The sequence below is a fragment of the Schistocerca gregaria genome, chromosome 6 (assembly GCF_023897955.1).
Source record: "Schistocerca gregaria isolate iqSchGreg1 chromosome 6, iqSchGreg1.2, whole genome shotgun sequence".
Classification (NCBI taxonomy): Eukaryota; Metazoa; Arthropoda; class Insecta; order Orthoptera; family Acrididae; genus Schistocerca; species Schistocerca gregaria.
In genome coordinates, this window is record NC_064925.1 from 318,936,917 (window position 1) to 318,960,822 (window position 23,906).

At 36.8% G+C, this 23,906-nt stretch overlaps 1 protein-coding gene across 2 annotated transcripts in view; it reads right to left on the reverse strand.

The window, feature by feature from the left end:
- The window catches only part of LOC126278379 (tetratricopeptide repeat protein 21B-like), a 268,639-nt gene that overhangs the window by 40,804 nt on the left and 203,929 nt on the right, over window positions 1–23,906 (reverse strand). For both annotated transcript variants that reach the window (XM_049978456.1, XM_049978457.1), the window contains exons 15-16: window positions 21,040–21,307; window positions 17,447–17,681 (exon numbers count right to left, since the gene is read on the reverse strand). In XM_049978456.1, the coding sequence (XP_049834413.1) occupies window positions 17,447–17,681; window positions 21,040–21,307 (503 nt within the window). The remainder of the gene's footprint in view (window positions 1–17,446; window positions 17,682–21,039; window positions 21,308–23,906) is intronic.

A 23,906-nucleotide genomic window follows, 5' to 3' on the forward strand; every position in this document is an offset into this window, starting at 1 on the left:
ACAAAATAAGTGAGCAGTGACATTAATGCTTAATGAATGAATGAATGAATGAATGAATATACATATTTCAAATCAACATGAATAAAAAATTGTAAGAGCTGTAAGGAGACACATGCTGCTGAGCACAGCATGATCAGTTTCAATGGCTGCATCACAACTGTGCTATCTCAATTCTCTCCCCCCCCCCCCCCCCCCCCCCCTCCCAAAACCAGTTTCTCTAAACTACACTAATGGGCATTGTCCTTTGTTGCCTTTGCCCCTAAATTATTTTATCAGGACTTTCTTTTGTCATATTAATAATCAATATGTGAAAAAGAGATGATTCATTGTAGCAAGTTTAATAGATCTGAAATAGCTTCATTTCAGTTGCTAGATTTGTTAATGCATTAGATGTGCTTTTCAATGCAATAGATCCACAGTGAGGAGATTGTCCAGGCCATAAAACATGCCAGAAAACAGGAATATGCAATAAATATTTACAAAGGTAAACAGATATGCTAGTGTACCTTCCATAAACAGGTGTGGAATCAGTCAAACTATCTTAAACATGTTTTCATTTGAAAGGTAGTAACAAACGTGTCACAAAACATGTACATGTTCATACACCGAGGTGCATATGATAATTTGTAGGCTATTGTAGCCATGCATCATGAAACAGAAAAATCATTTCCAAGACTCAATTACAATTATTGCATTACTGCTCTGAATTTGTAGGGAAGTCAGTTTGTACATAATACTTGCCTTATTTGATATTACTAGTAACATATACACATCAATTTGTTCTGTTAAGAAATTCATCAATGGGTTAGAAGGAGCTGGTCGCCAATAAATCCTTTAAGCTTCTCTTAATCTGAATTTTATTAGTTGTTAAACTTTTTTGTCACTGGCAAGTTACTGAAAATCTGTGTTCCTGAATAATGGACACCTTTCTGGTGCAGAATATGTGATTTTAAATCTTCGTGAAGGCTATTTTTATTTCTAGTATTGATTCTATGAACTGAGCTGTTGGTTTAAGAAAAGACATATTATTAATGACAAATTCCACTAAGGAATAAATTTACTGGAAAGCTGTAGTTAATATCCCTAGTTCCTTAAGAGGCCTCTGTGGGACATTCTTAAGACCACACTACAAATAATTCTTATACATTTTTTTGGACTAAGAAAACTTTAGTTCTGCTGGATGAATTTAAAAAAAAAATCGTATTACATTATGGAATGAAAGTATACAAAGACTGCTAACTTTTTTAGGTTTGTCACCTATGTAGACAACATTCGCATTGTGTGTAGATGTTTGTTTAGGCACTTCAGCAGTTCTGGGGTGCAGTCATCCCAGTTAAATATATTGTCAAGCTGTAATCCCAAGAATTTAACAGTGTCAACTTCTATCTGTCTGTCATCATATTTTATGCATACATCGGCAGGAAACCTCTTACAGTTCTAAACTGAGTATAGTGGATTTTTTCAAAGTTTAGTGGCTAAGAATTGGCTAGGAATCATTTATTAATGCCCATGAATATTTCATTAACCAATCTTTCTAAGAGTATACTTGATTTGCTATTTACTGCAATGTTTGTTTCATCTGCAGACAAAACCTGAAGAAAGGTAATTGACATTTGCAAAAACATTCGGGCCCTTAGATGAAACCCTGTGAGACATGATGTGGAATTAGTCCCCAATTGGACAGTGACTAATTTAGTCAATTATTAGTTAACAGAGGAGCAGTTGCAGACAACTCTGCTAAAATATTAAGATTTGGGCAAAGTCCTTCTTCTGAAATGCCCTCACACAAGCACAACTCATACACACAAGGCCACTGTATTTGGCTCCAGTGTCCAGAGAAAGTGGCAACGTGTATGTGAGTTGTGCTTGTGAGAATATGGATGTTTCCTATTCGAGAAGGACTTTGTGTGAAAGCTTAATATTTTACCAATCTTTTCTGTGTTAAGTGACAGTATATTTTCCCTTATCAGTCCTTTGAATTGTTATGGTTTTATACACGGGTGTCAAATTTCCTGGCACTTTAGAAAACAAAACTTAGGGAAAAAGACACTTTTGGAAATGTCTTTGATGTGAAGCAACACGTACCCTGCATATTTTCATATTATGAAAGTATAAATTCTAATTCCATCAAAAACTGCATGTTACTTTCCCAATCATTGAAATTGAGATTGTGATGCGCTTTTGTAAGGCAGTCATAGCTCATGTCATGTGATCTCGCCAGCCAATGACAGCAGATATTCAGAGCATAGGACACGTGATGTAGTCAGCCAATTAGCAATGTCACTGTTAAGTAGTGCAGGCACACAAACAAGAAAAGTTAATGGTTTAAATTCTTATACATACTATTAGTACAAGAAAAGCAAAGCTTTCATGTATAATGTTGGTCTCTAAGGTTAATAAGCTGCAAGAGGAGATGAGGTTCCACATATAATGTTAATCTTTCTGTGCGTGTTATACTTTAAGATATATCACACAAATGTGCCAGTAAAATTTTAATAACGAGATAAATATCTGATCTGCTGGGCTCGAAATTCTTCTACATGGTTCATCATCAAAGAGTTGATTTTTAAATGAGTGTCAAACATTGTGTGATTTAAGAAATTCATTGTACATTCTCGCACATAGTTCAACTTGCGTAAAAGGAAATTTACTTTGAAAGTAACACTTTTCAAATCACCATTCACAATATTTTCCCACAATCTGTTAGAAATAGGTTCGCTTCAGCAGTTGCCAGGGAGTGCCAGATGACAGGCGCCACCGTGCTTGCGCAGTTACGATGACGGAGGTAACTCATATATTCTTAGTTGTAAAACATTAAAAGATCTCACATTATGTCATAAAAGAAACAAGACATCAGCGGACACCCCAAGAGCATTGGAATGTGCACATTTAAAGTGCATACTTAAAATGCACATTCACATGTCCAGATTCCCAATGAAGTAGTCCTCGACGTGATATTATAAGCTTTTCAGTGTGCTTTTCGGGATGTAAATTTTCTTGGCATACCAGTACTGTATTATCTCATGTTTGGTTCTTTATTATGGCATAATGGCACACGTGCTAGAAGATGAAAACGTGCACTTGAAATGCAGCGAACAGTTGAACCTAGCCAATTGTGCGAAATTAAACACATCGTTTCAAATACACTGACTGGCTCAGCAGAAAAGATTAATAAAAGCCAAATTTCTTTAGCATACCGACAAAAACAGGTTCATTGTTCTGCAAGGGGATTAATGCTTGACTGTCAGAAAGGTGGAAATAAAATAAAATCTGAAACTAAAAACATATTTTAGCCTTTTGTAATTATGTGAATGTATTTTAATTCACATGATAGCTTCCAGCCAAAGAAATCCGATTTGTTTTCATTAGATGTGAGAGCATTAAACGAAGAGGAAGCAGCAATATCACTAAATAATGTACACTCGGGTCACGTGGAGACTACCCACTTCCCCACTATAACTTAAGACTGCTTGGTGTGACTGAGATAGGAGGTCAAAAACGTTTAAAAAATCGAATTTTCAAAAATATTTTCATTTTGTAGTGCACATTTTTTCTGAAGAATCTGATACATAAAATATATGCGTTCGAGGAATTGTAAGGCATTTGGTATTAAGTGTGCCAACATGCAGTGCCATGACTCTTCACACAACATTCTCTGTGGCACATCAATTTATTTTGCTCTGTAGAATTGAAACCTGTATATTTTGTAAGGGATGCCATCAAACTATATTCAAGATAGTGGAAATTAAAATGCCCTGTGGTGCCTCTCCCGCTTCCAGTTGGCCGGTTTGACATCCTGTCCCTATTATTTATTTATTTATTTTTAAAGAAGCTCACAATAAATATTGGATGGGATTATTTGTAATTGGAAGTACAAGAACTCTTGGAAAATTTGCACTCTTTATTGCCTATTAGCTAATAACTTGCTGTTTTGTGTGACATAAAATTAAATGTAGGATACATAAACCAGTAAAGACAAGAGACAAGCAAGGTAGTACATGTTTCTTCAATCCTCAGTTCCTAGCATTTTTTCTCTCCAATTTGGCTACAGCTTTACATGGCATGCTTTCCCTTCTGCAAAAGAATCTGTTACTTCATCAAAGTTGGTCAAACATTTCCTACACGAAAAATCGAAATGTCGGCGTCTAATAGTGAAAAAGCCGTTAATACAAATAGCACCCAAGACTGGTGTGTATTCTTGATCTGATTACGTCTATTTTGTCACTGTCTGCTCGATAAAACAAAATAGACCTTTGTAATATTGCAGCAATTTTAAACACACACCTAATAAACGAGATTGTTTTGACACAAATGGTCATTTTCCTAACACAACAGAAGTACACGAAGTACCAACAGCAAATGCCTGTTAGGCCCACTACAAGCAAAAAGCTTTATGTTAGGAAATAGTAACACGTTTCATCCATATGCTCCAGTTTCTCAAGCATGACATAGAAAAGTAGTAGTACGAAATATTTATATAAATTTGGAATTATGATACTTTTCCACAATTTGTGTGATGTACCCGTTTCTTCTCCTTCCTCATTCTAATAAACAATCTTATCACTAATTCTGTAACTATTGCTGCGACTGTAAAAACTTATTGCCTGGTTAACTTTACTGACCCTGTCAGAATCATCAGTTTCGTTATCCCGCGATTATTCTCCGGTTATGTGTTGTTAAATGTTCATAGAACACATTTTCCATGTTGCTTCCAGAACAGAACTTATGCGGCTGCTAGCCTGGGACTGTACATCTGGCCCTTCCTAGTGCAGTGATCTGGCAAAAATTTTCTGTCAAAATTTCATTTTCTTGGATACACCAAGAATACGTAATATTTTTTACCTGTTATTCCAGTTAGTCGTGCATTTCCACTCTGGTAGTCTGAATCTATGGATTTCGCTAGTAAATATAACTGTTGATCATTTGCAAACCCAGTAAACCATGTAATCAGACAGCGATTGACATTCATCAGCTAGGCTTTATTCCGCTCAGCTCGCGTAGCTCCGTCCCCTTTTGTCTGCACGGAAGTTTATTTCTAGGTACGGCAACAATTCCTGACAGACATCACGTACACTAAGCAAACATTCAAAAAGCAACTTATGATGCATTCAGAAATCACATTAGAAGGTGTTCAAACACGTTAAAGAAACCAACATGGATGCATTCAAATTGATATGAATAATTGATAGACCAACGTGCGTTGGATGCTAGATGCTTTTTGAAACAAGGTTTTTTTTTCCTCAAGAATATGAATATGCAACCCCCTAAAGTTGCCATTTGGGTCAGATACCATGCCCCCCCCTTTCCCTCCAGATTCTGAACATGCATGAGGCTGGCAACTTGGGCACGCCAGTAAAATTTTTCCCAATAGCACCTCGGAGCTTACTGTGACTGCTTACACAGCCAACAGCCACATTTCTGTAGCCAAAAGCAGGAGAAGATACACAATTCAACTGCGCTTGGGCCTGCTCATAACTGCTATAATGACTCTAATGTAAATGGTTGTGACGTCTCGTTCTTCGGGAGCAATTTGTTGTTATGAAGCATTGCATAGTCTTCCTAAAGCCTCTGACACATTTTGCTGTTGGCACATGCTTGTATGAGTACTGTGTTTTGTTGTTGTATATGGCATATTTCCTTTGCAATTTAAGTTTTATTTTTATTTTTTTCTCATTCATATTTTATTGCTGCAGTATTATTCTGCAGTAGTGGGATATAGTAATTTCCTTTGTTAGAGTATCGGTTCTTGACAGTCAAAATTATGAAAATTTAACTGAAAACTAAAACAATGAAAAATTCCCAGAATTCTAAAAAATTCCCGGGTTTTTCCCAGTTTTCTCCCAGATGAAAAAATTCCTGGGTTTTTCCCGGATGTCCCAGTTGTTCCGGGTTGTATACATCATGGTATTAACATTTAACAAAAGAAACTGCATGTCATGGTCTGAGAGACCACTGACTACTGGTTTTGTAATATAATTTTAGTCATTAGATCTTTCTTAAAGATATCAATGGCTATTTTGAGCCATAAGCTACTGCAGCTGAGGGAGCTTGCAGTAGGAATTAAGTTGAGTGATTTTATTACTGGCTGTTATAGAATGTTACTGGAAGAGATTTTAAGAAAATCTACGTTAAAATCATCATCAACTGCTATTACTGTTTGTTTTGTTTTTTCTCTTAAAAGGGCCAAAGGAACTTCAAGATGATTTATGAACAAATTAAAAATTACCTGCAGATATTCAGTAAACACTTACTATTATGAAGAATTTATATCACATATACAGGTCATCTCTTTTCATCATTAGCTTTTAAGTAGCAGAGTACAAAACAATAACTTCATTCTCAGTGTGGTCTTAGTACACTGTAGCACAAATAACGTAATATGATATGAAAACAATGGAAAATCCAGGATGGAATGTAACAATACGAGAGAAGGAAAGTTGCCACTCATCATATAGCGGAGAAGTTGAGTCGCGATAGGCACAATAAAAAGATTCACAAAATCATAGCTTTCGGCCATTAAGGCCTTTGTCAGCAGTAGACACACACGCACACTCATGCAAGCGCAACTTGCACACATGTCTGCAGTCTCAGAGAGCTGAAACTACACTGCGAGCAGCAGTACCAGTGCATGATGGGAGTGGTGACTGGGTGGGGAGGCTGGGGCGAGGAGGGGGAGGGATGGTATTGTGGGAGTGGCAGACAGTGAAGTGTTGCAGTTTAGACGGAGGTCAGGAGAGAAGGTGTGGAGGGGGTAAGTAGTGGAAAAGAGAGAAATAAAAATAAAAATAAATTAAAAGACTGGGTGTGGCGGTGAAATGACAGCTGTGTAGTGCTGTAATGGGAACAGGGAGGGGGCTGGATGGATGTGGACAGTGACTAATGAAGGTTGAGACCAGGAGGGTTACGGGAACATAGGATGTATTGCAGGGAAAGTTCCCACCTGTGCAGTTCAGAAAAGCTGGTGTTGGTGGGAAGGATTCAGATGGCACAGGCTGTGAAGCAGTCATTGAGATGAGGGGTATCATGTTTGGCATTGTGTTCAGCTACAGGGTGGTCCACTTGGTTTTTGGCCACAGTTTGTCAGTGGCCGTTCATGTGGACAGACAGCCTGTTGGTTGTCATGCCTACATAGAATGCAGCACAGTGGTTGCAGCTTAGCTTGCAAATCACTTGACTGGTTTCACAGGTAGCCCTGCCTTTGATGGGATAGGTGATGTTAGACAAGTATATCGTGTAGGTTCCGTGGACTGCAGAATATCACGGTAGGAGAGGTGGGAAGGATAGTGGGTAGGACATTTCTCATTTCAGGGCACGGCGAGAGGTAATCACGACTTAGCATCTCCGCTATATGGTGAGTGGCAACTTTCCTTCTCTCATACTGATAATATAAAAACAGAAGCATAACTAACAGATGTTACCAAATACCTGGGGCGAATCACTGCTTCAGACATGTGAACATAATTACGCAACAGCCTTCCCCTAGATCATTGTGAACTGTCCGATACCACCTTTTTTATATGCATCAGAGTATTTATTGTACCATTCAGTGCTTCCTAGGGCCTTTTATGTGTAATTTTATAGGTATCGTTCAGTTCAGTTTGCCCAAAAACCTATTCTTCTTTTTAAATACATATAGAATATTCTGGAATGATGTACATTTTTGTGATTATTAATAGAGTGCTGTCATTAACAAATATACATTCATATGCCAAATTAAATGTCAGATCGTAAAACTGAAGTAATAAATGTTCAGCAGCAAATATTAACAGGCTGTGGAAATGTTAGCATAAATAACTAATGCCTTTAATTACCATAATTGTAATCTGTAAATTCGCTAACACAAAAACCTCATTACGATTCAAATGAAAATAACAATCACTATCCAGAGATGTAATTTTACTTATTATTCATTTTTATGTAATTCATTGTAATTAATAATGTTGGTAAATTAGGCAGATATTTACCTCTTGTTAGTTACACCACCCAAATTTACGAAATTCCGGTATTTGAGAAAACAAGTGTATTTAATTTATGTAATCTAGCGAAGCACGATGTGTATACTTCAATCAAATGTTAGCAATAAAATCCATACAGTCACTGATTATTAAATTAAAGTAAAATCAAAGTAATTGTTGAACGGAGATTGTGAATTAATTTTCACACAGAAAACCAAGATGATAAAAAGATTATGTTACTTGACACTATATTTTATTGCCTGTACAAATGTTACAACAATTAGTTTAGATGATTTTTTTAAAATTGTAAGTTACATTTTGTAATAAATTGACAATGGTAGCAATTGTTAAGTTTTCACTTCAGGAGTCAGAGCAGTTCTGTTCGGTTTATCTCAATTACATCAGTTGTTTTGCACTTATGTCAGTTCTATCGATCAGCTGATGTTAATAAATAATTTGTCAAGCTTGAAATTTTCATGATGTTCTCAATATTTGCAGCATCCACAAAAAATCAATGAACCACAAGCCAAAGCAAGTGAAGTAGTAACATTTAAAGATCGTTACAACATGTTAACAAGTGCCACACACAGGTAAGTCATTTTCTGTGTATCCATGAAAGCATATAACAGATTTCCGGTAATTCTACACAAAATTGAAACTAACACCAAGCATACAGCAGCTGAATAGTTCCTGCACTATTTCCTCTCAACAGAATTCCTCTCCTGAGACAACCTCTTCATATCAGAGAAGCCACTTCCACCTACCTTTCTCAATTATTTGTGTATTTGCTGGATTTACTACAATCTCTGTCTTCCCCTAAAGTTTATACCCTCTAGCACTATGGGAGTTATTGCTTAATATCTTAACACTTTTCTATCATCCTGTGCCTTCTTTTTGTCAGTATTTTCAATATGTCCCTTTTTTCACAGATTCTGCAAAACCCCCCTTATTTTTTATCTTATTTTTCCACCTAACTTTCAGCATCCTTCTATATCATCCCATCTCGAGCACTTTGATTCTCTTCTTCTTGGTTTTCCCACAGTCTATGATTCACTAACACATAATACTGTGCTCCAAAGGTACACCAGACAGCAAAAAATTGGCCAGCCAAAATCACAGCCAGAGTTAAAATCCAGTACTGCACTGACTATGAAATACAACATGCCGTATTTTTCTATTTACACTGGGGACACGCACCTGAGGCAACAGTACTTCCATAATTATGAGAAACTGTTCTTATCAGTATGCCAGACCAATTCCAAGAAGGTACAAAATATTTCCGGAAATAGAATATGCTTGTATTGTATATAGATGCAGTGCATCTTAAATGAATAGATATAAAAGTTTGTAAATGGTCACTGTAGTTGAGTAAACGATGTGCAGGTCTTATATGCAATGTGCCTCATGTACAAATCAATGTGCTCACCCCCCCCACCCCCACCCCCCTCCCGCATAAGACCTCAATTGTATTATGTGAAACGCATCTCGATGATGTGCAGCTAATTTCCCACAGAAGATACAATGGGAGTTTGACTAAAATTCAGTGTGAGTCACTTGTGATAGAGAACTCCCAGGAGTCAAAGCTTGAATTTACTATCTCTATCTGGCATAACATATAAGAATTATTCACACACTTCCTCTGATATCAAACCATAACTGATTGACAGTCTGTTGTGGCGAGTTAGGTCTGAGAAATGTCACATACCTGCACTACATCACTTTCAGTTGAGTCATATTATTCATGTACCATGCCTCACTGTTAAAGAGGCAACTTGTGACTGTGTCATTGCTCTTGTGGAGGAAAGGAATTTCATGACATCACATACCAGGGCACAAAGGTGTTCCAGAGCACACTCTGCGATGATGAATAAAACATTACTGAGATATTGGAGGAATCAGTGGGCTTATGGGAAACGGACTTTGGCATGTAACGACATCTGTCCAGGTTAATGAACCTGTCAAGACATCATGGCTAAGTCCTTTTCCAAATGCTGTGCAACTGAAACATACTACTGCATTTGCAGGTCAGTCGATATGGTTTGGTGCTAACTTTAGGAGATCAGACTACTTAGCAAATATGCAGCCTGGAAGGAGAGACAGATTAGCATTTGCTGAGCACAGTGTCACTCAGATATTTTCATACAAATCGCTATTGTACCCAGCTAATGCTCCAAACCACAGCCCTACTGATAATGTACAGGCAGAGACAAAACAGACCATGCAAGAAAATTGGCTTGACCCTGCACTAAGAAGCAATGATTACGTTTGGAACATTACCCAAGCTGCCTGAGAGGAGGTTGCAGAAAATGACATGATTTATCTTCCTCACAAGACTCCCTTTCTCACAGATTGCAAATAGTCATTGTAGTTGGATGGGTATAAAGTGGTAATGAAGCCACAAGTTGAGCCCTTTTGCAGGCCAAAAAATATCTTTGTAAGAACCATGAATTGTTTGTTCTATCAATTTAGTGATTTATATGGATTAAACAAATTAACAGAGTAATGAAAAAAGCTGCACTAAGCCAGATACTAACCAAACATTGTTGCGAGGAAGTTGCTAAATTTCTTCTCCAATTTGAAGCTGATGTTCGATACCAGCAGATTTCTTTTAACCGGAATGCACTCTTTAACTGTTCTGATCTACTTTCCATTCCCTTCTTGCTTCATCTTCCATGTTTTATGTTGCTTCCAAGTTAGCAGAATTCCTTCGCTTCACCTATTCTGTGATCACCAATTTTTATGTTAAGTTTCTCCCTATTCTCATTTTTGTTACTCCTCAATACTTTTGTCTTTTTTCAGTTTACTCCCAATCCATATTCTGTACTCAACAGGCTGTTCACACCAATCAACAGGTCCATATTCCTTCTTCACTTTCACTAAGAATACCAGTGTTATTCCTGAATCTAATCATTGGTGTCATTTCACCCTGAATATTAATCTCAGTCTTGAATCTTTCTTTTAATTCTATCATTCCTTCTTCAATTTACAAATTGAATAGTAGGCGGTAAAAGACTGCATTCCTGTCTTACACCCTCCTTAATCCAAGAAAGTCTATGTTTTCCAGTGTTATTGTTCCCTCTTGGGTCTTGTACATACTGAATATTACCTGTCTTCCCCTGTGGCTTTCTCCTACATTTCTCAGTATTTTGAGCATTTTGCATCATTTGTCACATGTTTTTATTATGTCACCACATCTTGGAAATGTGTCTTAATTTTTCCAACATCCTGTTTTCATTACCAATCAGAACTGCTTCTCTGGTGCCTCTAACTTCTATAAAGGCAAACTGATTGTCATCTAACAGATACTTAAATTTCTTTTCCATTTTTCAGTATATTGGCCCTGTCAGCAGCTTAGTTGTAAGGGCTGTTCAGTCGAATGTGCAAAGTTCTTGCATTTACCTGCTCTGGCTGTCTTTGTAATCGTGTGGGTGATATTTTTCCAAAAGTCTGATGCTATATCTCCAGTCTCATAGATTCTGCACATCAACTCCAATAGTCTTATAGTTGCCAATTTATCCACTGATTTTTGAAATTGTGAAGGAATTTTGTCTTTCCCTCATGTTTGATTTGGTCTCAAGTCATTCAAAGCTCTGTTAAACTCCGACTTTAAAACTTAATCCCCTATGTCTGCCATATTGACTTTCATTTCTTCTTTTATCAAGTCATCAGAAAAGTCCTCCCCCTCCTAGAGGCATTCAACATACTCTTCCACCTATCCACTCACTCCTCTGCTTTTAACAATGGAATTCCCACTGCACTCTTAATATTGACAACCTTTCTTCTGATTTACCAAAGGCTGCTTTGCCTTTTGTATATGATGAATTGGGCTTTCTGACAACTGTTTCTTTTTCCTTCTTCACATTTTTCTTTCAACCATTTTGCCTTGGCTTCCTTACACTTCCCATTTATTTCATTCCTAAGTGGCTTCTACTGCCATATGCCTGTCTTTCCTTTTACATTTTATACTTCTTCTTTTCGTCTATCAAATGAAGTATTTCTTCTGTTACCCAAGTTTTCTTCACAGTTTTCTTCCTTGTACATATGTCTGTCTGTCCAACTTTAATGATTGCTCTTCTACAGAAGTCCATTCCCCTTCAACTGGGCTACCTACTTTGGAATTCATTATCACAGTATTTACAGCCCTAAAGAACCTCAAACTCGTCCCTTCATCCCTTTGTACTTCTACATTCCACACTCATTCTTCTGGGCAACTGTCTTAAACTTCAGTCTACTCTTCAGCATTACTAAATTATGATTCAGGCCCCTATTTGTAATAAAACCAGAATCTTCCTATCTCTCTGGGACTTCCAAAGTATATCTGCTGGAATAAATGTAGAACTCTAATCACTCTTTCTCCTTTCTCATTCCTACTACCAAGTCCATATTTTCCCATAGCTCTTTCTTCTATTTCTTCCCATATTACTAACTCGAGTCCCTCGTATTTACTAGAGTTTTATCTCACTTTATGTACTGAATTACTTGTTCAATATCCTCATATCTCTCTCTACCTGATCATCTTCTGCTTGTGTTGTCAGCCTGTGTATCTGAGCTATTGTTGGTGTCAGTTTGCTGCTGATTCTGATGAGAACTGTTACCCATCATGGGTTGTTCTCATCACAATTGACAGTGAACCAACATCAACAGCAGCAGCTCAGATACACGTGCCAACACCACAAGCAGAAAACTGAGAGGCAGAGAGAGTATATGAAGATCCCGAACAGGTAAAACTCTCTCTCTCTTTCCTATCTTCCCATCCATAACTAATCCTTCACCTGTTAAACCACTTCCATGATCTCCGTGCTTGAGTCTTTGGGTTGATCCATACCACGTGGTCCACCACAAATATATTTTTTTAAAAAAGTTATTGTTTATTATTTTGAAAAGGCGGCCATATTTGTTCCAGGCTGAATGCGTTTTTTCGTATTTGCAAGCATCTACATTTTTTACAATTATTCAGTAGTGGATTGTCCTAAGCCTTTTAGATAAAATGCATTTAGTTCAACAGACTCTGGGCTACAAATTAACATCATTATCGCTTAGCTGGATGTATTCTTAAATATATTTTTAATAGTTCAAAGTTATCAGCCACAAATTTAAAAAAACTAAATTTTTGAGCAGTAGTTTTCCAAAGAAAGATTAATTTTTTCAACTTTAATCTTTTTTCTGCTATTACACTGTATAGTATAGCTACTTTTTATAGAGTATCAAAGGCGAGCAGCCTACACTTAAAAAAATACACTATTTTAAAAAATGAATTTTTTTTTAAATTTTCCATTTTATGGCCTGCAATATCTTCGTTGAGGGACCAGATAAAAATCTGAAAATTTCACCTTTATGACATCAAACTTCAGTATAAATTTCAACTTTGAGATTCAATTGGAAGTTATGGAAAAAACATGAGTCAAAAATATGTTTTTTAACATCTGCGATATCTAGGCTTATGGAATAAAATACATCAGTTACAGTATATAATTTAATATTATCTATGATTACTTACTTTTTTTACTGATAATAAGCTTACTAATTACATTATATTGTTCTCTTGTTATTTGTTTTCAGCACATCGCTCATTGAACATTTGAGATATTTGTTCACTCATTTTGGGTGTTAGATTGTAAGTTCGCCCAGTCACAGTTGTATTGAATCTGTCCTTGGTCCTGGAGAGTGATAAAATACAACATGTACATCTTGGTTTTGACAGCTAATATTATCAACTTTGCCAATCCACCACTGTTCATTGTAAACACAAACCACTATGTCTTTATTTCGAATAACCAGTAGTACACGTTTCACTTTCAGGTGAAGTTGATTTGATCTTACACCTCAGTAAGTTGTGTGAATGGGGTACAAAACAATGAAAAGATCGAGTACCTTTAATCTTCTGACAAGTGTTGTACCTTCCTTTAAGACACTGTCATAAACTCTTTGCATTTCCTCACATTGTGCAAAAACATTAGTAATTCCTTTGATATGTTTTTTTACAGAATTCAAACATTTCTTGAGATGTTATGATATGATTGTCATCGGTCAGCTGCAGACTTGCTTTTGTGACAGCTTGCTTTGTTGTACCCCGACACCATCACAAGCATTCTTCCCATGGCATGAAGCGAAAAAGTGTGATTCTACATCAAACCTAAAATCTTCTTTATGAAAGGAGATGTTAATAAATTTCTGTTTTTGTTTTTATATTGACTTGATGCCCCATCCGAAAAGTAAATCAGTTTTTTTATGGAAGAGGGAGCTGTTTAATGTAGTTTGTTAATTTTAGTTGAAAAATGTGCACTGCTGTAGTGATCTGTTCAAGGTAGTCACTTATGACATAAAAACTGTAGCTCATTAGTTTATCTTCATCTTTATAACAGAATACAAATGGATGAACTGTGGCCTATTTGTTTACCCAGTGGTGCCCTTGTACTTCATTTTTAACAACAAAGGAATAATTTTCCGAAAAGTCAGCAAGAACTAAGCATTCATCAGCTGATAAGGTTTGCTTTTTGTCTTTCAAAAAATTACTTTGAGCTTCTGCAATAAAATTATGCATTTTCAGATTTTCAAGGTTAGCCGCCAACACTTAAAAAATTCTTCTTGTGATTTTATGACTGTCACCATTTCAATTCCGCCTTGTGTCACACATTGTTTGTATTTTATATTGTCAGGCATCAAATGGTCTTCTCCGAATTCTTTTAACATGTCAAGTAACGCTTGTTTGCCTGGACAATCTTTACATTTTCCCTTGATCATACAATTGTAACTGTCAATATTGCGAAGCATAACTTCCAAAAGATCTTTATAGTCAACTCTAAGATTGGCCCCATCTATCATTAACTTTATGTTCTGATGATGCAAACAAACACAAACATTATGGGTGCCAGATGCTCCTGCAACAATACACCATCTTGGACTGAACTTGCAAAACTTTGATCTTCCAATTTTAATGTCAGGATTTTCTTTTTTTAAATTCAGTGAATAGTTCATTTAAATTATACAATATTAATCTTTTTTGTGTTGGAATCTTAGAACCATCTGCTTTCACAGAAACACAGTCTTTTTTGCCAGATGTCAAACAGCTGTTATTGTCATCGTAATAATACTTAATAACTTTATTGATTGTGCTTTCATCTACCAGATTAGATGCACTTTTCTTTCGTAATGCTGGTAAAATTCCCTGCTCTTTTACTAATTGCCTTGTTATCTTAACAATACGTTCTGAAACATTAAATTCATCACTAACTTTTGCTCGACTCCAAGAATTCGGCAGTAAACTAATAATCTTAATTTTATCCTCTTTGTTTGAAGTACTGCATTTAGTTCTTAGTTTTTCTATCAAATCATCATATTCGGTTGGTGAAGTTTTAGGACTTCCATCAGTTTTAGTAAAAATTGCATATTGAAATGAAACTTCCAAAGTCTTTTTGAGTTTAGCTGCCATTTCCTCTATTTTTGTATTCAAGGCACTTGGTCTTTTATCTTGAGTTAGTTTTCTAATTTTACTAATACACAGGATTTCACAAGCTGTATCAACTTTTTTAATTGTTGCTGATACGTCACGAAATTCTGTATCGGAGGTTTCACTGTCCTTTCTATTGTGAATTACAGATATCTTAGAATAACATGTTGGACACAATGATTTTCCTGGTATGAAATTGACAAAAGGGCTTTTATTTTTAGAATAATGATCAAATGTTATTTCTCGCAGGTCTTTTGTTATAGGTTTCTTATGTTTCTCAAAAGGGTCCATGCAAGACTGACCAAAAAGGTGATGAAAATTTTTTTAAGTATTTCATTTCATGGTAGTTGCATGTTGATTTGACCTCTGGGCCAACTCGTAAGTAAAACGACACTTTTTCTTCTTCACTGTAATCTTCGATTAAAGTAATGTCTTTAGGATACACTCCATACACACTTTTATGACATGCTTCATTAATAACAACACCAACAGAACACTGACACACCATTTTTCAACTGCTCACTTCAAGAACTTCTAGCTAAATAAGTGTGAGTAGACAATTCTTGGTGTAATGGGGAAGACACCAATCAGACTTGTACGTAGGCTTGCAGATGCAATTGTTAGACTGCTGAAACAATTTCCACAGCATTGTTTTGACCAATAAGTGTTAGCTAGTGTAATGTAGTGTATTACATTATGCAATTGGTATACTTTATTTGATTAACTTACCAGATATCGCAGATGAACTATTCACTGAATTTAAAAAAAGAAAATCCTGACATTAAAATTGGAAGATCAAAGTTTTGCAAGTTCAGTCCAAGATGGTGTATTGTTGCAGGAGCATCTGGCACCCATAATGTTTGTGTTTGTTTGCATCATCAGAACATAAAGTTAATGATAGATGGGGCCAATTTTTGACTCGTGTTTGTAATCTTTATTCCATAACTTCCAGTTGAAACTCAGAGTTGAAATTTATACTGAAGTTTGATATCATGAAGGTCTATTAACTGTGAAATTTTCAGATTTTTATGTGGTCCCCCAACAAAGATATTGCAGGGAAAAAAAATGGAAAAATAAAAATAAAATCCATTTTTAAAATAGTGTATTTTTTTAGATGAAAGCTGCTCACCATTGATTATAAAAAGTAACTGTACTATACAGTGTAATAGCAGAGAAATATTTAAGCTGGGAAATTAATCTTTCTTTGGAAAACTACTGTTCAAAAATCGAGTTTTTCTTAATTTGTGGCTGAATTACTTTGAGCTATTAAAAATATATTAAAGAATACATTCAGCTAAGTGATAATTATGTTAAATTGTAGCCCAGAGTGTGTTGAACTAAATGCATTCTATCTGAAAGGCTTAGGACAATCCACTACTGAATAACTGTAAAAGATGTAGATGCTTGCAAATGCGAAAAAACACATGCTGCCTGGAACAAATATGGCCACCATTTCAAAATAATAAACAATAATTTTTTTAAAAAATATTTTTGTGACTACTAAATGTTGGGTAATTCACCCAGCAAATATAAAAATTTTCTGAGTGTATTTGTGTTTCCTTTTCAGATATTCTAATTTCCCTACTATTTCCAAACTTTGGACATTCCATACTCTAACTTGTTGAATGTTGTCATTTCATTGGTTATTCCACGGTTACCTCCTCACGTAGATCTGAAAAGTAGGGTAATCCATAATCTTTGCCAATAAAGAGGTTATATGTCCTGTGGATGAACATTGTGTGGTCTTTCTGTATCCTAATGCCACTGATCAAAGCTGTATCTTCCCCCTTTTAGAGCAAAACACTGTCCTGAAACTCTGTCCTTTCCTCAGCCTTTTTTGACAAGGCTGTTGGCAGAACAAGGGTGACTCCTTATACTGGACGTCTTCATCTGCAATAGGTAGTGATTTTCCCATAGCTAGTGATTTTCATTCACGATTCAAGAAGTGCCCTATATCGAAATGGGGATCCATGATGTTTTGATGACTAGTCAAAAGTCACTACTGCTAGACCTAGATGTATTATATTGAAGTGAAAATATTAACCTCTCAGCTGTTGTCAGTGCCATCAGTCTTGAGTTTCCTCCTGAATCATCTTCATACTGTCCATTGCCACCTGCATCATCACTCTGGTCCAAACAAATCTCTATCATGTTGTAAAGAGCTTGTCTTCCCCATTCAGCATCATGACGAGCTCCATTAAAGAACCGAAGAGCAGCATTATGATTACCAGAATACCACTCAAACAGTCCTCGACAGTAACATAATCCAGCTTCTTGGTCTGAAATTATGAAACAAGTGTATGCCCTCAATCACCACAGAGCAGTGAAAACAAAAACTGACAATCAATAAGCAATAAAATGTTATTAATAAAGAAACATAAAAATAAAAATTTGAAAGATAAATATTGATAATAAAATTACAACCATAATGCTATTTGGTGCCAAAGTTAGGATGTAGTTTACAATTGGTACATAATCTGTTTACATATCCTTGCTGTACAACATTAATGCTCATTTGCAACAACACAACTAGCATCTGCACCAAAAAAAAAGGGGGACTTATAAACACACGTGCTAGATATGGCCATATATAAGTCGTTCAAGAGCAAAATGTATTCAGATTGGCTCCTGAAAGATGCCCATCTCTTTACATCGTCTGATAAGATTAAGGAGCCATCAATCACCATTCTGTATGGATGGATTCTTGCTTTATGGTTCTCCACATCAACAGCGTCCATGCTGCCTATCAAATGCATTGGATGGCAGCGAAGATGATGTACTGAGGAAAGAGAATGACGAAAATGATGGGAGTGAGAGTGATGAAGTGAATACTGGTACCCATAGTGATAAGAGTAAACAAGACAAAATATGCTACCAGTATGTTAGGTGCCAATGTGTTGTATCATACATTAGAACAAAAGTTACCTACGTTTTACAAGTAAGTAAAAATAAATTTCTTGTAATTTTTCTCTTCTCATTCAGTGTGTGGCTTATTTTCACACAAAATATATTTTTTTTAAATTTATTCCTCATAATTTAGAGGGGCAGTTTATATGTCATGACAGCTTATTATCGGGGTACTCCTTAAGCTTATCTTGCCTGTTCCAGAAGAGAATTAACTGATATGTTTGACAACATCAAATAAACTTCACTGTTCATTACTAACATAAACACATTAGCATTTGTGAAAACACAAGAACAATGTGTATAGCCAAAATGAACCCAGTACCAGAGATTAGCTAAACTGCATTACAAATGATTATGGTTACAGAACTACATATGATCTCTGACTTTGAGAATCCAGTACAATATGTAGGTCTCACATACTGTGGCCAGTGCTTTTAAATGCTATGATATAGAATCAAAGAGAATGTGTATAGTTCCTGAGGAACCTCCATCAATGTAGTTTGTACATGGGTCCATGAAGTGTCAACAGTAGTAGTTGGAGTGTCATGATGAATTGTCCATAAAGCATGACTCAGGCATGTTCAAAGGGTGACACATCAGGTGCACATACAGCACAGGAAAGCACTAACATCATCAATCTTTCTTCACAGAAGACTTGTGCATTCATAAACAGATGTGGACGCCACGTCAAAATAAGGCATGTGGAGTAGCCTGATGGAGTGGTACAACCTTGAGCTCTAAAACCTCTTTGATGCATTGGTTGCTGGTCAGATATGAAGATGTCAGACAGTATGTTGTATCCAACACCACACAAAACAATGAAACATGAAGTTCGCACACTACCCAGCTCAACAAAATGTGTTACCAGATTACTATCAGCACAGTAATATCTGACACATAAGCCGTCATCAGAAGATGACAAGATAAAGGAGTACTCAACCAAAAACATTAATTTCTGTCACTCAGCACACCAACCAAAAACATTAATTTCTGTCACTCAGCACACCAGCAATGGCATTCACATGCCTATTGCAGTCTGTGGCATTTGTGATTTCCAGACAATGGAAGTCATCAGTTCAGCTTCAGAGGATAGCATCAAACTGCCAAGGAGGGCAGGGCTCCAGCAGCAACGCTGGATGGCACTGATGCTGTATGGATGCAGTATGATGATGTATGGTCTGTTATAGCCAAGCAAACAAGATGGTGGTCATTCTGTGTTGCCATTGTGCATATGATCCCACAGTAGCCCCGATTCCATACACAAGCATCACTATTGTAGCAGCATGACCTTTATGGGCTGAAATGTCATGGCATGGCAAACCAATTTCCTGCAGAATGGTCATTCTGCCCTATCTGAACTCATTTAGATACAATATGGTGGGTGCCCTAAACGCTGACAGTGCACGCTGGGACTTGTTTTAATATTTTCATTTCATTAGATGGCTGCTGACTAAGCTTGAGTTGATACAGACTATTCTGGCCACACCAGAGAGGATGCTGGACCCATGTGTATGCAATCTCTCCATGAGTTTTTCAATCATATATAGCTGGTACAATGATTCGTGAGTTATATGAGTTTACATTCATTTTTTCCAGTAAATCCACAGGAAATCTTTTATCCCCAGCAAACACCATTAGATTACAATCTAGAGGACCTCAACAGAGACACTAGTGGCAAATCAACAACACTGTGTCACTACTCTTCATGTTGGATAAACAGTCACCACAGTCAGTAGGCAGTTACTGTGATTTTACTTTGCATACTGGTTATTTTCCAGGTGGCTGTAGTCACTATAAATTGAGTTTGGACTCATGTATGGATTCACTCTACGACATAGTATTGCTTTGAAATTGGTGAATAGATATAGTCCAAGTGGTTATCTATGGTACTTGCTTGTCAAAGTTGTGTTGCCAATCTCTCCTGGATTAATAATGGCCTAATTCAATGCATCATACCAGCTTGTGTTGCCAAAATGTGGTTACTAAAATTATAGAGTTCACAGATTTTAATTTACTTAAATAGGAAAACAGTTTCAGCTTTACAACTGTCATCAGATTTATACAAGGAAAAAGAATTTGTGAAACATGACCATGAATCTAAAACACACACACACACCACACACACACACACACACACACACACACACACACACACACACACAGAGAGAGAGAGAGAGAGAGAGAGAGAGAGAGAGAGAGAGAGAGAGAGAGAGAGAGAGAGGACCCTTGGTTTCCCTAGTCATTTAAGGTAAATGAAGCAGCTTGACTGAAAAGGACAAAGCTAAGTCTCTTTATTTACGTGCGCTACCTGAGCTTACAGTCTATTTCCAGTGACCGCAGCATCAGTGGAACATTGTTCCTTTATAAATGATCATAAAGAGATTTGACAAAATGTGTTTCATGCCTTGGCACCATCAAAATGTACACAACATCAGCAGGAAAGGGTATTTTATAAAATGACCCAGAAAGCAAATGCAATAAACATAAAACACTGCCAGTATTTAGTAGCCTTGAGATTTACACCATGATCATGATGTTTACCAGAAACATTGTTGCTGTTCTTGATTTTGTTACCATGTGTCACCAAGGAAGTGAGCAAAGAAGTCTTTCATCATTGGTAATTAGGAGACAGAAAAGAGCTTGAAGAAGAAATGAATATACATTAACATTAGTCAGCAATGTTAAGCAACATGTATCACAACAATTCGGAAATGCTTAGTAAAAGCTTACCAGGTCGCTGGCAAGCCGCAGTTGCTCTTTCAAGAAAAGGTTCGGCTTCAGGAAGTGTTGCTGTTCGTCGTGACACCTCTACAAGACGGGCAAGGGCTGTCCAATATGTAGGCTGCTGTGCAAGCAGTTGACGAAAGTGCATAGCAGCAGTGTCAAAATCAACACGCCGGAATGCTAAATCTGCCATCATAACTGTGGCTGACTCATTGTCAGGGTCTGTTTCAAGCAGTTGAGAACAGGCTTGTTGGCACAGCTCTAACTCACTGGTCTGTAACATACAGAAAGCATTCTGCCTCTAGTTATGTTTTTAAATATTAAGAACCATAAGTGGCTGATGTTTTAAACATTACAAATCATAAGTGGCATGCCGAGGTATCACAAATTATTAGCGCATTCATCTACATCTACATGACTACTTTGCAAATCCCACTTAAGTGGCTGGCAAAGGATTCATTGTAACACATCCACAATAATTCTCATTATTCCACTTTGGGAAGGTGCATGGAAAACAAAATTCTACACCTTTCTGTGTAAGCTCTGATTTCCCTTATTTTATTATGATGATCATTTCTCCCTTTGTAGGCCAGTGTCAACAAAATACTTTCCCATTCAGAGGAGAAAGTTGGTGATTGAAATTACATGAGAACATCCTGCTGCAACAAGAAAACCCTTCATTTTAATGATGCCCACTTCAAATCCTGCATCGTGTCTGTGATCCCTCTCCCCTATTTTTTGATAACATAAAATGTGCTTCCCTTCTTTGAACTTACTCAACGTACTGTGTTAATTCTATCTAGTAGGGATCTCACACCTTGGAGCAGTACGCCACTAGTACTTCGTCTTTTTAGAAGATTTGTTGCACCTTCTACATGTTCTGCCAATAAAACGTAGTCTTTGGTTCACCTGCCCCACAACATTTTCCATGTGTTCTTTTAGGCTTATAGTTGAATTTACGGCCTTTAGATCTGATTGATCTATCGTGTAACTGAAGTTTAATGGATTAATTTTAGCACTTATGTGGATGATCTCACACTACTCTTTATTTGATGTCAAACTGCTAATTTTTGCACCATACAGATGTCTTTTGTAAATCACTTTGCAATTGGTTTTGATCTGCTGATGAGTTAACAACAGCATCATCTGCAAAAAACCTAAGGCAGCTGCTCATATCCCCCCCCTCCCCCCAAGTTGTTTATATAGGTAAGGAACAGCAAAGGGCCTATAACAGTACCTCGCGGAATGCCAGAAATCACTTCTGTTTAACTCGATGACTTTCTGTCAGTTACTAAGAATTGTGATCTCTCTGATAGGAAATCATGAATCCAGTTGCATAACTGAGACAATATTCCATAAACATGCTTAATTACAAGCTGATGCTAAAGTATGGCGTCAAAATACTTCTGGAAATCTATAAATGCGGGATCAATTTGCAATCCCTTGTCGATAGCACTCAATACTTTGTCTGAGTAAAGAGCTAGTTGAGTTTCAAACAAATAATGTTTTCTAAATCGTGCTGACTGTATCCCAATAGATTCTTCTCTTCAAGGTAATTCATAATGTTCAGACACAGCATATGCTCCAAAACCCTGCTGCATAGCGGCTTAATGATATGGGCCAATAATTATGTGGATTACTCCTATTGCCCTCCCTGAATATTGGTGTGACCTGTGCAACTTTCTAGTCTCTGGGTATGGATCTTTTACTGAGCAAGAGGTTGTATATGGTTGTTAATTATGATGCATAGTCAGTATACAATCTGGACTGGAAGACTTGCTTTTATTAAGTGATTTAAATTGCTTCACTCCTCCGAATAAATCTACTTCTAAGCTACACATGTTGGCAACTCTTCTTGATCTGAATTCTGGAATATTTACTTGGTATTCTTTGGTGACGGAATTTTTGAAGGCTGTGTTTAAGTAGCTCTGTTTTATCGATAGTATTTCCTTTGCTATCATACAGAGAAGACACTGATTTTATCTTGCCACTAGTAAATTTTACATACGACCAGAATCTCTTTGGATTTTCTGCCTGGTTTCGAAACAAAGTTTTGTTATGAAAACTATTATAAGCATCTCGAATTCAAGTCCACACTAAATTTTGAGCTTCTCTAAAAGATCGCCAATCTCGATGATTTTGCATTTGTTTCAATTTGGTATGCTTTTTTGATTGCTTCTGTAACATTGTTCTAACCTGTTTGTACCATGGGGGATCCATTCCATCATTTGTTAATTTATTTGGTACAAATCTCTCAATCGCTGTTGATACTATTTCTTTGGATTCAAGCTACATCTGGTCTACATTTACATTGTTAATTTTGAAGGAGTAAAGATGTCTCTCAGGAGGGTGTCAAGTGAATTTTTATCTGTGTTTTGAATGGTGGATTTGGGAGGTGTGGTATTCAGTCTCACTATGACAACCGTTTGTCCACTATTCCCTGTACCCATTTTGATGCTCATTATTAGCTCAGGATTACACAATCGTTTACTATTCAGTTGGGCTACTGAATTAACCACTCAAAATAGTTTTCAGAGAGTGCATTTAGCATAATTTCGGATGATGTTTTATGCTTACCTCCAGATTTAAACATCGCATGTATATAAATTACAGACACTACTTAGTGACTAGGAGATTATACTGTAAGAATGGATTAATTAGGTGCAATCAGCAGTTTCCTGATGGAAAAATACATAACATCTTACATCATGAGGCGCTGGGTATTCTGCTGGACATCACCATTATTCTGCATGCTATTTTGACAATGTGACTTATTATCTTCATGGGGTGCTACCTGAGACTGCTCGCCAAGTGGAACGGGTCCAGTATTTATACCTACACCCCCCCCCCCCCTCCGCCCAATCCAGGCATTC